Here is a 13743-nt window from a genome sequence, read left to right on the forward strand (position 1 = left end):
GACGTTCAAAATGTGGTGATGCGGCCGAGGCTGGAGTCGGCATGGTGTGTTAAAGAGCATGAGCTCTCGATCTATTTAGTAGCTCCAACGGTTCGAAGCAGTCTGGTCGCCACGTGGGCCGACTCCCTAACTTTGGTGCCGCAGTAATCCAAGCTTTGGGGAATATATCATAAGTATGATGCGTGTTAAAATGGACCATGGAGCGCGAAGATCATCAAGTCGATCAGATCGTATTGGGGCTTGCCTCCTGACGACCGCAACCCGCAGCCGTTTACGGTAATGTCTAGGGTACCATGAGGGATGGCAGTGATTGTGGCCCCGCTGTCACCTCAAGAGAATGTTCAAGTACTCCGTAATATCTTTGGATAGCCTTTTTTAGGGAGCTATCCTTGTTCATGAAGACTTATCCGCCAGGTCTTTCTTACTTGATCCGTTTGGGAAGGTCATCCAATCTCAGCTATGGATACAGAGCGTTTCGTCTATTCGTATCTTTGTTATACTATTGGACGACTTACTATCCATCCACCCGGAGGGCTGAAAATCCCAACCGGTATCAAGGTTTATCATATGCAATGTAACCCACTTTTAAGGATCAATGGTGAGAGTACCGCAAGGATAGCACAGACTTGGATCTTCTTGTGGAAATTCCTGGCGAAATAGAACCAAGCTTGCAAAATAAGTCTGACATTAAGGTTAAGTTAGAATTGATATTTAACCTATTCATTATCCAAGAAGGTAAGTTTTCTTTTGATGATGCCCTATTATAAGGATATCATAACTGTATCGAAACTTAGCTATAAATGGATACTTCCTCTACATTTGAGGTTTAATATTCATCTTGTTTGATATGATATATTGTGGTGATTTCGCAAGAGTTATATTTCATCATGAAGGTCAGAAAAGAAAAAAAGTCGTACCCAAAGAAGCGGCAGATGCGGGGGTCCCTGTAAGTAGGCATCAGCTTTGTGCCATATAATTAGTTATCTCTACTATGTGGTTACATTAGGGCCTTCCGTCCTGTACAGGGGCTAAATAATGCGGAGGATTGTCTGCATCAAGGCAGTGCGGAATATATATGCTTCTAAGCTACCCTGATTCTTTTGACCTCTTTTACGCGCATTGCCATATTATTTTCACCCTCCATATTACGACGACCTCAATATTGCTAGCAGTATATATTATGGATCATGAAAAACCTCAAGCGGTGATTCCACCGCAAATATTTGAATTCGATATCGATCATAGTCAAAGTCGGACGAGCCCAGATGTAGAGCCCGATTATCCTGAAGACCGTCGGGAACGCCGAGGAGAGAGTTTGTGGTACGCAAACTTGTACGAGCCAATAACTACAACTACTAATTATCATTAGGAGAACACTGAGTGAACGGCACATTAACGTGAGTTGTTAGACTAGGGCTGGACTTGATGACGGCAGAAACAATGGCTGACGACCTCCATCGCATGCTAGATGATAGCATTTTCTGGGTACGTTTTCCGAATTCAAACTTAGTCGGGCATATAAGTAACGGAATATGGCTATAGGACAATTGGCAATGGACTCTTTCTTGGAAGTGGTAGATCTCTTGCTGGAGCTGGACCAGGTGGCGCAGTCATGGCATATATTATCATGGGAACGGTTGTTTCGTCTGTTATATCCTGCTTAGGTGAAATGACCGCCCTTATGCCTGTCAATGCTCCAGTCGTCGAATTCCCTCGAAGATTCTTAGATCGTGGTGTTGGATTTGCTGTTGGATGGATGTATTGGTGAGTAGGAATCTATCATGGTCTCAATCGAGCAGGAATTTTAACATCTTGAAGGTTTGCCTGGGCCGTCACCGCCGCAGAGGAATTAGTAGCTGTTTCTGGAACTCTCGGTTTTCATTACGATGATGGAAGAACTTTTCTAGCTTGGAAAATCGGTGAAAGTGTCGACCCTGCTGTTTGGATTGGATTATTCCTAATAATTGTCACCGTCATCAATATGTTTCCTGTGAAAGTAAGTGTTCATTAGACCCGGTTGCCCATCATGTTATTGACGACAACCACAGTACTTTGGAGAATTAGAGTATGCATTTGGTTGCATCAAGATTATTTTTATCACAATGGTCATCGTTTTGATGCTCGTTCTTGACACTATGCAGCGTGCGTTCAGTGTTTCAAATAATCTGCAACGCTAACCGACATATAGCTCGTTCCAATGCATATTATACATCACCTCCGAATTCCAAATGTGAGTATCCTCCAGTACAGAATAATACCCTGAGTTACTTACTAATCTTCTATTTCAGATTGGTGTTCTCCATGGGGATTTTTCAACCACGCATATTCTGTCAGAGATGAGGAAGGAAATTTACAACGAAAAATTGAAGGCTCTACTGGTTCGTTTCTGGGAATGTGGTATGTTAACCGCCACCTTGCGTCCTTTTCATGGCTAATCATTTCTACAGGACAACAATTATCAATGTTATTTTCTCATATACTGGAATGGACATCGTCGCAGCAACAGCTGCAGAATCGAAATCGCTTGCTAACGCTGAGAGTATGAAGATGGCTGCAAGAAAAATCTCAATCCGTATCGTTACTCTCTACACTATGGCCATGATCACTGCGTCTTTCGTAGTACCATACACACATCCGTTTATCAATGGAAAAGGTCAATCGGTCGGTGCCCATTCTATCTTTGTTATCGCCGTCGTCGAAGCAGGCTTACCAGCTATGGCCCATTTCTTCAACGCCATCTTCGCTTTTGCATCCTTCACTTGCGCTATCAATTCCATGTATGTGGCATCGAGAGTTCTACATACTCTAGCACTGCAAGACCAAACTGGACCGGAATTTATTGCGAGGAGATTAAGACAAACTAGATCGGGTGTGCCGGTCAGAGCGGTGTTGGCAACGGCCTCTATGGCTCTAGTAGCTTTTATGGGTAGGACTGGGACAACTGCACTTGTGAGTACCTGTGAAATATAAAATATCGCAATATTCTAAGATCTAATGAATCAATAGCGTCTCACTGAATTGGCATCAAATTGCACTTCATCAATTTTGATCGTCTACGCCACTATCTGCGCTACCTATCTCGGATTTTTCCGAACGTATGTCTCAACTTATTTTTTCCTCTTGCATTTTCCCAACCATTTTTGTCTCATTTAGTTCATGCACTAACGCCACAAATGACAGACTGGAAGATACTAAACTCTATGGAAATGCATCGGAACGTCAAGCAGCGCATTATGATCGAGATCATCCACGATATCCCTACAAATCGCACGGCCAGTGGCTGAAAGGCTTTTACGGTATGTCGGCATGCATTATCCTCGTTACATTCAACGGTGTTGCTGCATTCCTCGAGAGACCTTTTGATGTTAGGAGATTCATCGCGAGTTATATATCTGTATGTTTTCTCCACTCCTCTACTCAAACTTACAACCTTGCTGTCAGCAAAGTATCTAATATAAATTCCTTCATCACAGATACCAGTCTTTATCCTCCTCATCATCGGCTATAAAGTTCATAAACATGGATTCAGAATACGAAATTGGGGACCGGAAAGATCAAATGATTTGAGGAATACGATACAAGCAGCATCGGAGAAGAGAAAGGGAAGATTGGAATTCCCGGATGAGGGATTGAGTGTGGAGAATTTTAAAACTTGGGCGCATTGGCTGTGGGTTTGGACGAGGTAGAGATAGGGATGGAGTGCTGGTGTTTGGTTTGGGTTTGGGTTATTATTCTGGGGGTTGAAATCGGTATAGGATGGGTATTAGTATAGGATAATTCTAGGATGGATACAAATCTGAAGTGATTTCGGGTACGAATGGGATATGCTCGAGGGTAATTCGGGCTTGGAAAAGAACTAAAAGACTCAAGGAATAGGATACGATACCTGGTAATGGATATTAGATACGGACTTGGATGGAAAAAGGGTAATCATGGCGTTGGGCTTTTAATGAATTATATGTGGAGTCTTGCATACTATTACGCTATGTATATACTGATGTAATACAGAAAGGAAGGTGGATATTTAAAAGTTTAAAGTGTAATAGGCATGAATAAAGTTGGTGTATAAGTATGTATAATACTGTGTGATATAAGATTATATAGTACAGATATATTTTATTCTACATAAATTCAAATTCCCAATAATTTAAAGATGATTTAATAAAAAAATAATATCTTAATAAAAAGATAAGTAAACTGCAATTACAGCAAGTGAGTCACGGCTCAGCCCTATCGATATCGGTATCGATATTCAAGGGTCACTACCTAGTATAGTATAATATAATATGATATGGCTTTATTTATAATATTTTTGATTTCGGAAGATGTATGTTTATATATATAGGGAAATATAATCTTAAATATTTAAATAGATATAAATAGACACATAGATATATTTAATTTAAATAAACAATAAATTTAATTTATATACTTATATACTTATATACTTGTACTTATACTTGTATAGCTTGCTGGTGATATGAAATATATGATATACGATATACATGTATATGTATATGTCTCTGTGTCTATATATTATTATAAGACTAGGATTCTATGGGTATAGTGGTATGATGGTGGTTATCAAGGTGATTGTAGTGTGGTTTATTTGGTTTATTTGATTTTTGATGGGACAGGGATAGGGATATGGATATATAGATGGTAGGGGAAAGGGAAAGGGGAAAGTAGATGGGGTGAGATGTATGAAATAGACGGAATGGGATGAGATGGGAAGAATGATGGGTTGAGCCGGAGTAGGTTAGTTGAGTGGATATGGTGTGCGTGAGTATGTTGGTAGTATATTTAGGTAGATGGGTAGATAATGTTAGTATGCGATATTGTTGGTGTGTGGGAGAGGAGGGTAGGTTTGTGTGATGTTGTGTGATGGGTGATGGAGTATACTGAATTTATTAGTAGTTATTATATTGCTACTAGCTTGTTTAGAAGAAATTAATATTTTATAATAGTCTTTTATGTTTATTGATATATAGTCTATAGTAAGTAATCATAATACTTATTTATTATTTTTATATAAGATTACTTCACTGATAGAAAACTTCTATCTTGTTAAAAAATTAATTATCTACTTTTTTATATATATATAATCATTCATTTAATCAAGTATTATAAGAGATCACTACTTAATCACTAATCAACATCTTCTACAATGTGAAGAATCTAGAGATATCATTCAATTCCATAAAACCACCTTTCGTTCCTTTCTCTTTCTTAGCATTTGTAGTAATTAAGATTGCGCTACTTGAAAACTTCTGAGAAAGAATAACGTTACTAGATAATAGTAGACAGAGAATTTATTCATTACATATCAAACCTTCCACTCTCCAATAAAAATACTATAATCTCCACAACATCACTTCTTTATTCTTAGATTGCGTATTTTGAAAGCGTAGATAGCATTTCACTGAACTGGATGCAACGACTATTATGTTCCTTCAAGCCACTTTCCCTATCCCATCCATTGATACTGAACACAGCATATATGAACTAGAGGATTGAATCGTGACGCTATCAGGTAAGCCACTATGGTATTTAATATCACTCTCTTCTTAACCTTATTAGCAGGTAAATTAGCAATAATTACGATGTCAAGGGAATGAAAAAAAAATTTAAGAAATCCTCTATAGACACCTATAAAACAACTTTTCGATAATTTGGAAAGCGACTATGCATCTAGTCACCGAAATTATTTTTTTTTTAAATATATCTCACCAACTTAACCTTATGATATATACGATTGGTTAAACAAAGTATATGAATAAAAAAATTGAAGCATTTCGTATGGTTACTATACGAAATCCTTAGCAGCACTACACAATCACTAGTATATACGACACTGCATTCATACCTTACACTACATGCATACCACCCAACACCATTACAAACTATGTACATACACAGCATTAGATACGAGATCTTGAGGCTCTCAAAATACTGCATCTAATCTTAGTTCCTTATGGTCTTTCAATCATGTTGGATATGTATGATATTGCTGACATACTCGGCAGATTAAGGCAGATACGTAATTATCTCATTCGGAGATAGAGGTGCGCAGTCTAGGATTTGTGTGATGGACGTGAAGAGTTATGATAAAGTGAATGTGTAATACCGAGTGGTGGCTGTTGCTTATATTTATCCTAACGAGGTTTGTGGTTTTGTGATTTGATTGGCTGTGGTAGGAGGGTTGGTTGGCTTGTGAGGAGAATGAGAATGGCAGGGAGTGATTGGTTGATATACTGAGAATAAAAGGGAAATGGGAAATGGGAAATAGGGAAATGTATTGGTGTTAAATAAGATAGTGCACAGTACTTAAAATTTTGGTGGAAAAGTTGGGATTGAGAATGTGTTGACCTCCTGGGATCTTGGCAGCATATGCATATATATTGCATGATGCATATAAGGAGCAAACAAAACTCAACTTTTAATTCATTCTTTCCTTTTTGGTATACTGTTTGTTTGCTTTCAATATTTTGATTTCAAAGCACTTTAATTCCGAAGGCTGAATATCTAACCTTATTCCTTCATTTTTGAATATATACTCGCAGCTTAACTGCTTAGCTAGAGAATCAATCAATTCAATCTGATGCTCTTTCTGGTCTCAAGAAACCCAATAGAATGGTAATCTTACGAGACGGAACAATATATTTGAGATGAAGCATTTGAAGGTTAGTGGTTCGAAAAGAGCTTAAAAAACACATATATATCTTGATTTAAATGTGTAATTGAGATGAAAAGAAGGAAAATGCCCTTTGCAGCCATATACGCCTTTAAGTGTTCAGGGTAGAGTGAAATTGTGACGCCTCACACCTCCGGGTCACGTGGCATGCCCCGTTTGTATTTAATCACAGGAAAACTCTCTACTCTTGTTTTCCTTCTTCTTTTCTCCTTAGCTTAGTATTTTCTAATACAAGATACTTTACCCAGTATTCTTGAGTGTGACAGAAATGTGCAAAGAATATTTATACACATAGCTGGGAATAAGAAAGGTGGGGGGCGCTAGCAACCGAGAGGTACAGTACCCCTCCACTTATATTAGCTGACATCTAATTTTACACCAAAAATAACTAAATCATACCATTTTCATTTAAAGATTTTGATATAATTAAGAACTTTTATAATTTATTCTTTTTATAATATTAATTAGTATTATTAAAAGATTATATATAATAAATTCTGAATTTTGAAAAAATTTATTGATTGAATAATAATCATTTGAAATCGATATATATATTTTTCTTGATTTTCCTTACAAAAATCAAATCAAATTTATTTTTCCAACTTTCTATTCTAATTATATAATTTAAAAAAATAAAAAAAAATAAACTTCAAAATTGTAATTAGTAATTTAAATCGAAATATTCAATATATTAATTTTGAATGATCTTTTATTATTAAATAAAGTTTTAATAATTTATTGAAGTAACTGACTTTTGTGTAACAACCCCACCCAGCAAATAGCTGTGGTCTAGTACTGTAGAGAAGAAATACACAACTATGTAAACTCACCACACATTTATCATATAATAAACTAGAAAAAAGCTCCCGAATGACCACAGAGTAGAAACAGAGAACAAACCCATCATCTCTTGCTATCATGGCCTAATTCGAAGAAGAACCACCATTTCAAAAGTTAAAGGCATGTGCCCGTTGTTTTTGTATGCTCAAAACAATGTAATAGAGGAAAGATAAGACATCTGTAACTTTTCACCGACATTGAAAAACCTTTCGTGGGCTATTTCATCACAGTTATCGTGCATAATTGGATTTTTCGCAGAGCTCGGCATATTGTCAAGAGAGTTTTCGATGATGGGAGATGGTTGATATCACATTCAAGAGACGAATGGCTAATTCCAAGTGCGAGACTGGTGAGTTAAAACTGCTGCACTGAAGATAAAGTAGTCGTCAATCTTCTTAAGAGCCTCATTTGTGTCTTGTACTTCAAAATGCTTCCAACAGAGATATACAGGATCTTTGCTGCAGGTCTGCTGCTGCTTCTTCCTCCAGACTTTTCCATTTTATTTCACCACTCCACCATTTCATCATGGCATCAACGAAATTTCTGTACTAGCATCTCTTGTAATCAATGGTGATTTCCTTCTTGTTTATACCATCTCATCACTTTGGTGTCTTATATATATAGGATTTCTGCTAACCTATTGTTTGTCCATCATACCATAGATAGCAGGTCAAGAAATGACTTCCACACATAAGCAACAGATTTTTGCGTTGATAGAAGAAGATTCAGTCATCATTTGGCTATCTTTCAAACCAATTATTTAAGTTTCAGCGCTTGCTTAATGAATTCTCTTGACAAAAACTGTTGGCTGCAGACTTCACAGTTATGTCAAAGTAGAATGCATTTGCTAGATTCTGTTGTCTGCTTTCGATACTCAATGCTGGACTTCACAGCCTTCAATCAAAATGGTAGCTAAGGAACACATACAGACATGAGGCACCTCACCTAGAGCACTTTTATGCCTTAGAACTGCTCTGTACCTTCCAGTTTCTTTGAGTGAATTCATTTCCGGCCGGGCCAATTCCAGAACTGAAACAATTTGTGTAGTTGCGACAAGGGAAAATATAAGGCACCACCATTTGCAAACTCCCCGTCGAAGATATCAGCTTCTGAAAGATCTGGATAAGGTGTTACCGGGCATGATAAATCGTGAGCCAGGGATTGAAGCTGCTGCTACCAAAAATCAAGCGGTTCGTGATCTCTTGTACTTCATAAAAGATATTGTCAAAAGTTTCTGGCAAATTGCAGTCTTGGATTCATTGATGGTATCTTGGACAAGACCAGGATATACTGAATAGCGACGAGATAGTTGAGGAAATCAAAGACATGTAGATGACTATCAGAAGTCACATAGATTCACGCGACAAATATCATCTTTACAGCAATCCAGAGGACAAAATTACTGCCAAAACTAGCAACTAGCGGCAACAGTGCCCATCCATCCAAAAAACCGCTCGCTTAAGCGTTGCAGATCTTAAGTTAGTGAGCATAGTTGAAGAATTTTACTTATTTTTTATCCTTCAGCTGTCGACCAAGCCGATTGACCCATCCAAAGGTTGTGCTTGTACACCTCTACAGAGAGATGCGAAGTAAAGGCACCCCTTTTCGAGTCTCCAAGTATAAAGCTTTTGCATTTCCGTGCACAGATCTAACTTGAAAATAGGGAAGTGCAAACCCCCTGAAAAGGCAGAATTGTGTACGACTACTCATAAAGTCCTCTTTGGCCTCTATTATGGAAAAATTATTCCATTCTCGGAGGATGAAAAGCTGGAAATGGTAAATTCCGGTGGTGATGATGACAACAATGTAAAGCGTGGTTGTGGTCCAACCAAGAAATTCAGGAAGCCTGCCATCGCACTGTTCGTCTCGGGGCCAACCTCTACCTCAGACCACCCACTTATCTGCTCTTAGCTCCTGTTTCATTTCTTCGTTCACAGCTTCCCCTGAATGCAGCAATTACGTTCCTATCCTCTTGTGTATCCATATGTCTCTGTGACTTGTCTTCGCTCAGCATAGAAATGTCGAATTATCATGAGATGATTCATTGCGATGAATAGCGAGAGCACTGTGGCGCAAGCCAACTCCCTCAGGTTCAAGAAAAGGCAGTCCTACATATTCTTTGATTTCCTTCAACAAGTAAGAAAGAATTAGAATGGCGGACCCAGGCAATATGTACCAGCCTTGATCACATCATCGATTGCTATTCTTTCTGCCGCAAAAGGCTCGGCAAAACTCTTGGCTTCCTCAGATACCATGGGAGCATCGCAGTTGCTCGGATTTCACAGAGTTCGTGAGGCCTTGATCTGCCATCTATCAGTGCTGACTCCGGCGAGTTGAAGGGCCTAAAGCGCCATCTTTCTGGAATAATCAGAGCCCAAATCCTTCTCAAGACGAGCGAGTTTGGAACCAGTGCTATGTAAACCGTGGGATAGATGAAGGTGAAGCTTGTGGGGAAGAATCGTGGAGTCGTCACTAATGACATAGAAAGCCATTCCTTTGAAGATGCTTTGAAAGTCTTCCCTCTTCCGGACAATAAAGATGAGGAAGGCGAGTTATCTTTTCCACAAAACTTGTATAGATTTTAACTTGTTAAAGAGAGGAGTCCCTTCTGGTCATTTTTGTTGTTGTCCTATGAAGTTTTACTTGTACCCTGGTGTCTGGTCGGTTTACCATCAACGCAACACTTGAGGTTGGCATGGCCATTATTATACACCAAAACTAGCAAAACAAAAAAAGAACGCTGTCTTAATTTTTGTTTAGTTTTTATCTTTGGAAACCACATTTTCGAAATTTGAAAGATTCCCCCTGTTTAAATTGATTTCAAAGAACATTCAACCTCCTTCTTGCTCAGTTAGAATCTCAAAAGCAACAATGCCTGAGAACAATGAACATATTCCTCGCTCCGCTTCCTCATCAGGCACTAATATCGCTCTCATCCTCCTTGCTGGCATGATGTACCAGGAATGAATATATTAAAAATACCCTCTTGAGCCTGTATACACCACCGGGCCCTATGGTTCATTAACAATCAATGGCCCGTGGGCTACAACTCGTCCCGTTCCTATTCCTGGTTTGTTACCTGCTTTACCTTCCCATACTCTCGACCACCTTCGACAACATCAATCTGCGCTTTCCGATATAGCTAACCGTGATCGTCTAGGTGACTAAGTGGCTCTTGGAAACTCGTCTCAATTTCGTGCTGGAGCTCGCGGTCCAGTTCCTGTCGAAGTTTTGTTCCTTGCTGTGACTCAAAGCCCAGCGAAAAGCGCGCCTCCAACCAGATATGATCTCGTAGCGACACCGAATATCAACCGCGCTGCGCTCACGGCATCTAACCAATCAATCCATGACCATGACACCTCATAGTATACTCCACCGAGCATAAATTAGACGTTTCCAAGCCATGCAGCCTTATCGGCAAATTCATCTTCGGGGTCGAAACAATGATTTCCTTCCGAGCCGGGCAGACAACTGGGAGGCTGCAGCTGGGTTATGTAGTGGTAGACATGGCTGCAGAGCCTTGTATTCGTTTCCAGAGCAAAAAGGGATGGTTCCTTGAGTTTGTTATTGTCCATTCCTCAATTAGTGCTACTAATAGACCAAGAGCATGACCTTGCTCTGCGTGCTATCGTGGAGGACCGGCGATCTATTGCTCATTTATCCCTCGTAAGTGTTGTCTTGGTCGTCGGTTCCCCTCACCTCGGGCCTTGCGGGTCGCTAGAAAGATGTGAACATGCTGAGTCCTTGGTTTTCAACGGTTTCAGCCGTTTGAGATGACAAAAACCTGGACTATGAAGGGGAAGGAGGCGAGCAACAATGATTAAGAATTGGTTTGCTTGTGAACCGGTTGATCTGATATCCAATGGTGAAAGCATGGAAGATTCAAGGCGCGAAAAAGAGGAGTTCTATCTAAAATGTTTGGGGAACAGACGGATTAAAAAGAAGGGGAAGGGATGGAAAGAGATATTTGTATAGGTACCTGTATCTCTTTCAGTAAAAATGTTTGGAGGGCCTAGTTGACGGCCCGTGATCGTCGCACTAGAAATCATAATGCACAAGTTCGCTGCCCGGGTTTATTATTCGACAACTTGTATGAAGGTTTGAAGATTCCCTGTTGGCTCACCCAATATAAAGAGAATTAAGTGATACTTGTGGCTTGATGCCTGGGTGAAATCATAATTAAATAAATGATAGCTGTTGAGAAATAAGAAAAGTGAAGTGAAGTGCAGCAACGAAATGAAATTCACAAGTTGCTTATTCATCATCATCAACCTCTCCTCCATCTTTCTTAACACACCTCTGTATACCCAAATTGATCCAACATTAAGACTACTAATTATTATTATTTTCAAGCATTGTCAATTAAAGTATCTCATATTTCTATTCAATACTGGGATATCAGTTGATTGAGGATCAATTTGAGGAGAGGAAGTAGATAATAGATTAGTTGATGAAGCAGGTGATCAAATGCGTCACTTTTGATCTAACAATGATTTGAGTTACAAATCAATCCCTCCAAAAACTCCTCTTCATTCTAGACGTTCACATATATTGACAATTATTGTATATTCTTTTATAAGTATTTATAAATGATAATCTATTCTCAAAATTACATTCATCAATTGATATAAATATTATTAAAGACATATATGAAGACTTTACTTTATTATACCTTTTGTTACGAGGTTGCCGTCTAGATCACGTGGAAGTGCTCTAGGCTCTCGAGGTGGTTTATAACTAGGCGTCAAGCAGGGACTTAAAGTAATGACAATAATGCAATTCGTAACTAATAGTAGAGTATACTAAATGATTGATCTTGAGCACGAAGCTCTATACAAAGGAAACCATCCTGATTATATAGACCTTCGTCCTCCATTGGATCTCTTGGATCCTGAGAGTTTGTGGACCTTCGATTCGTATGGACCTACGATTCGTATCCCTGAATATGCAGGGTCCATCACGTGACTTGGATCAGACTATATGTCTGTACTTGCTGAAGGTGGGGAGACTCTACGAACCGATTACCATACAATTTTGTATGTGAATCGGTTTGCTTTTCCACGGGGTTTGAGCTCATATGGACAGGTTGACTGTTACTACGTAACAATAAATTTATTTATTTAATCAAATATGATTTAAATATTTTAAAAGTGTTTAGAATTTATTTTTAATAATTATTGTTCAAAAGATATTTAAGATTTTCAAGTTTTCTAATTTATATATAAACATATAAAAGGATGGTCCAAAAGGGGGGTGGTTCAATAGTAGGGTACTAGACTCCGTTTGTGCAAAGCATTAGGCTAAGCAGGGCCTAGTATTTGTTTGTTTGGCTAGCGCTAGAAAACTAAGTTGCTCTTCCCCCGCGGAAGCGGCGCTAACGACCGACAACTTGTCACCTGATATGAGGGACATTGAGAAAGGTGGAGTTTATTGACCTTTAGAATAGCAGCTTTTCAGAGTTATACTAATCAATACAAACGCATTGATTAAGACTCTACATTACTCATTCCTCACTACTCAATTCTCAATCTTTTATCATCTTCCTTACCATGACTCTTGAAGGTCGAGCCCTTTTTTCGGCAGTAACATCCTTGACATGTCTTGGTTTTCTACTCATTGGATATGATAATGGATTGATGGGAGGGTAAATCCAATTCCATCAGTCCCATCCATTTGCTTTATTTCTACACTGCTTTTCAGCTAACGATCCAAAAAAAGACTAGTCAATTCAACGGGATTCAAAGACACTTTCGGCAATCCAGACCCCACTATCACTGGTCTCATTGTTGCTATATACGAAATAGGATGTTTTCTCGGAAGCGTTGCTACGTCTGTTTTCGGGGAGAACATCGGAAGAAAGAAATCAATTGCGATAGGAGTGGTAATTATGATACTTGGAGCTTCATTACAAGCAAGTGCTTACTCCAGAGCTCATCTCATCATTGCACGAATAATATCTGGAGTGGGAATGGGATTTATCAATAGTACAGTTCCTGTTTTCCAAGCAGAGTTCAGTCCTAAAGCTACAAGAGGATTGTGTAAGGGCCTTGATAAAGTAAAACGAACATATTTGACAGTATGATACTGACTATATTACAGATGTCTGTATGCAACTTTCGACGTTAAACTTTGGAATATTTCTAGCATATTGGGTTGATTACGCCTTCACCCAATCCTACACTGGTTCATTTTCCTGGAGAGTCCCCACA

At 38.9% G+C, this 13743-nt stretch overlaps 8 protein-coding genes across 8 annotated transcripts; 5 read left to right on the top strand and 3 right to left on the bottom strand.

Moving 5' to 3' along the window:
- Positions 1–1612: 1612 nt before the first annotated feature.
- Positions 1613–4036, top strand: SS1G_10849 (hypothetical protein; the record flags this gene model as incomplete). Its single annotated transcript, XM_001588352.1, has 10 exons — positions 1613–1764; positions 1819–1996; positions 2049–2142; positions 2189–2230; positions 2289–2397; positions 2448–2949; positions 3007–3095; positions 3181–3394; positions 3474–3667; positions 4009–4036. 10 exons carry the CDS (start codon positions 1613–1615, stop codon positions 4034–4036), a joined length of 1602 nt encoding a protein of 533 aa, XP_001588402.1.
- Positions 4037–7888: 3852 nt separating this feature from the next.
- SS1G_10850 (predicted protein) lies at positions 7889–8032 on the bottom strand (the record flags this gene model as incomplete). Its single annotated transcript, XM_001588353.1, has 1 exon — positions 7889–8032. One exon carries the CDS (start codon positions 8030–8032, stop codon positions 7889–7891), a length of 144 nt encoding a protein of 47 aa, XP_001588403.1.
- A 641-nt stretch (positions 8033–8673) lies between these two features.
- On the top strand, positions 8674–9445 carry SS1G_10851 (predicted protein; the record flags this gene model as incomplete). The annotated part of the gene is made up of 3 exons (XM_001588354.1): positions 8674–8724; positions 9059–9098; positions 9198–9445. 3 exons carry the CDS (start codon positions 8674–8676, stop codon positions 9443–9445), a joined length of 339 nt encoding a protein of 112 aa, XP_001588404.1.
- A 431-nt stretch (positions 9446–9876) lies between these two features.
- On the bottom strand, positions 9877–10026 carry SS1G_10852 (predicted protein; the record flags this gene model as incomplete). Its single annotated transcript, XM_001588355.1, has 1 exon — positions 9877–10026. One exon carries the CDS (start codon positions 10024–10026, stop codon positions 9877–9879), a length of 150 nt encoding a protein of 49 aa, XP_001588405.1.
- Positions 10027–10405: 379 nt separating this feature from the next.
- Positions 10406–10501, top strand: SS1G_10853 (predicted protein; the record flags this gene model as incomplete). The annotated part of the gene is made up of 1 exon (XM_001588356.1): positions 10406–10501. One exon carries the CDS (start codon positions 10406–10408, stop codon positions 10499–10501), a length of 96 nt encoding a protein of 31 aa, XP_001588406.1.
- Positions 10502–11350: 849 nt separating this feature from the next.
- SS1G_10854 (predicted protein) lies at positions 11351–11509 on the top strand (the record flags this gene model as incomplete). Its single annotated transcript, XM_001588357.1, has 1 exon — positions 11351–11509. The coding sequence occupies one exon, from the start codon at positions 11351–11353 to the stop codon at positions 11507–11509; it is 159 nt and encodes a 52-aa protein (XP_001588407.1).
- Positions 11510–11653: 144 nt separating this feature from the next.
- On the bottom strand, positions 11654–12492 carry SS1G_10855 (predicted protein; the record flags this gene model as incomplete). Its single annotated transcript, XM_001588358.1, has 3 exons — positions 11654–11697; positions 11832–11863; positions 12398–12492. The coding sequence occupies 3 exons, from the start codon at positions 12490–12492 to the stop codon at positions 11654–11656; spliced, it is 171 nt and encodes a 56-aa protein (XP_001588408.1).
- Positions 12493–12514: 22 nt separating this feature from the next.
- On the top strand, positions 12515–13660 carry SS1G_10856 (hypothetical protein; the record flags this gene model as incomplete). Its single annotated transcript, XM_001588359.1, has 4 exons — positions 12515–12570; positions 12771–12790; positions 13258–13415; positions 13634–13660. 4 exons carry the CDS (start codon positions 12515–12517, stop codon positions 13658–13660), a joined length of 261 nt encoding a protein of 86 aa, XP_001588409.1.
- Between the last annotated feature and the right edge of the window lie 83 nt (positions 13661–13743).

The sequence above is a fragment of the Sclerotinia sclerotiorum genome, genomic scaffold (genome assembly GCF_000146945.2).
Source record: "Sclerotinia sclerotiorum 1980 UF-70 scaffold_16 genomic scaffold, whole genome shotgun sequence".
Classification (NCBI taxonomy): Eukaryota; Fungi; Ascomycota; class Leotiomycetes; order Helotiales; family Sclerotiniaceae; genus Sclerotinia; species Sclerotinia sclerotiorum.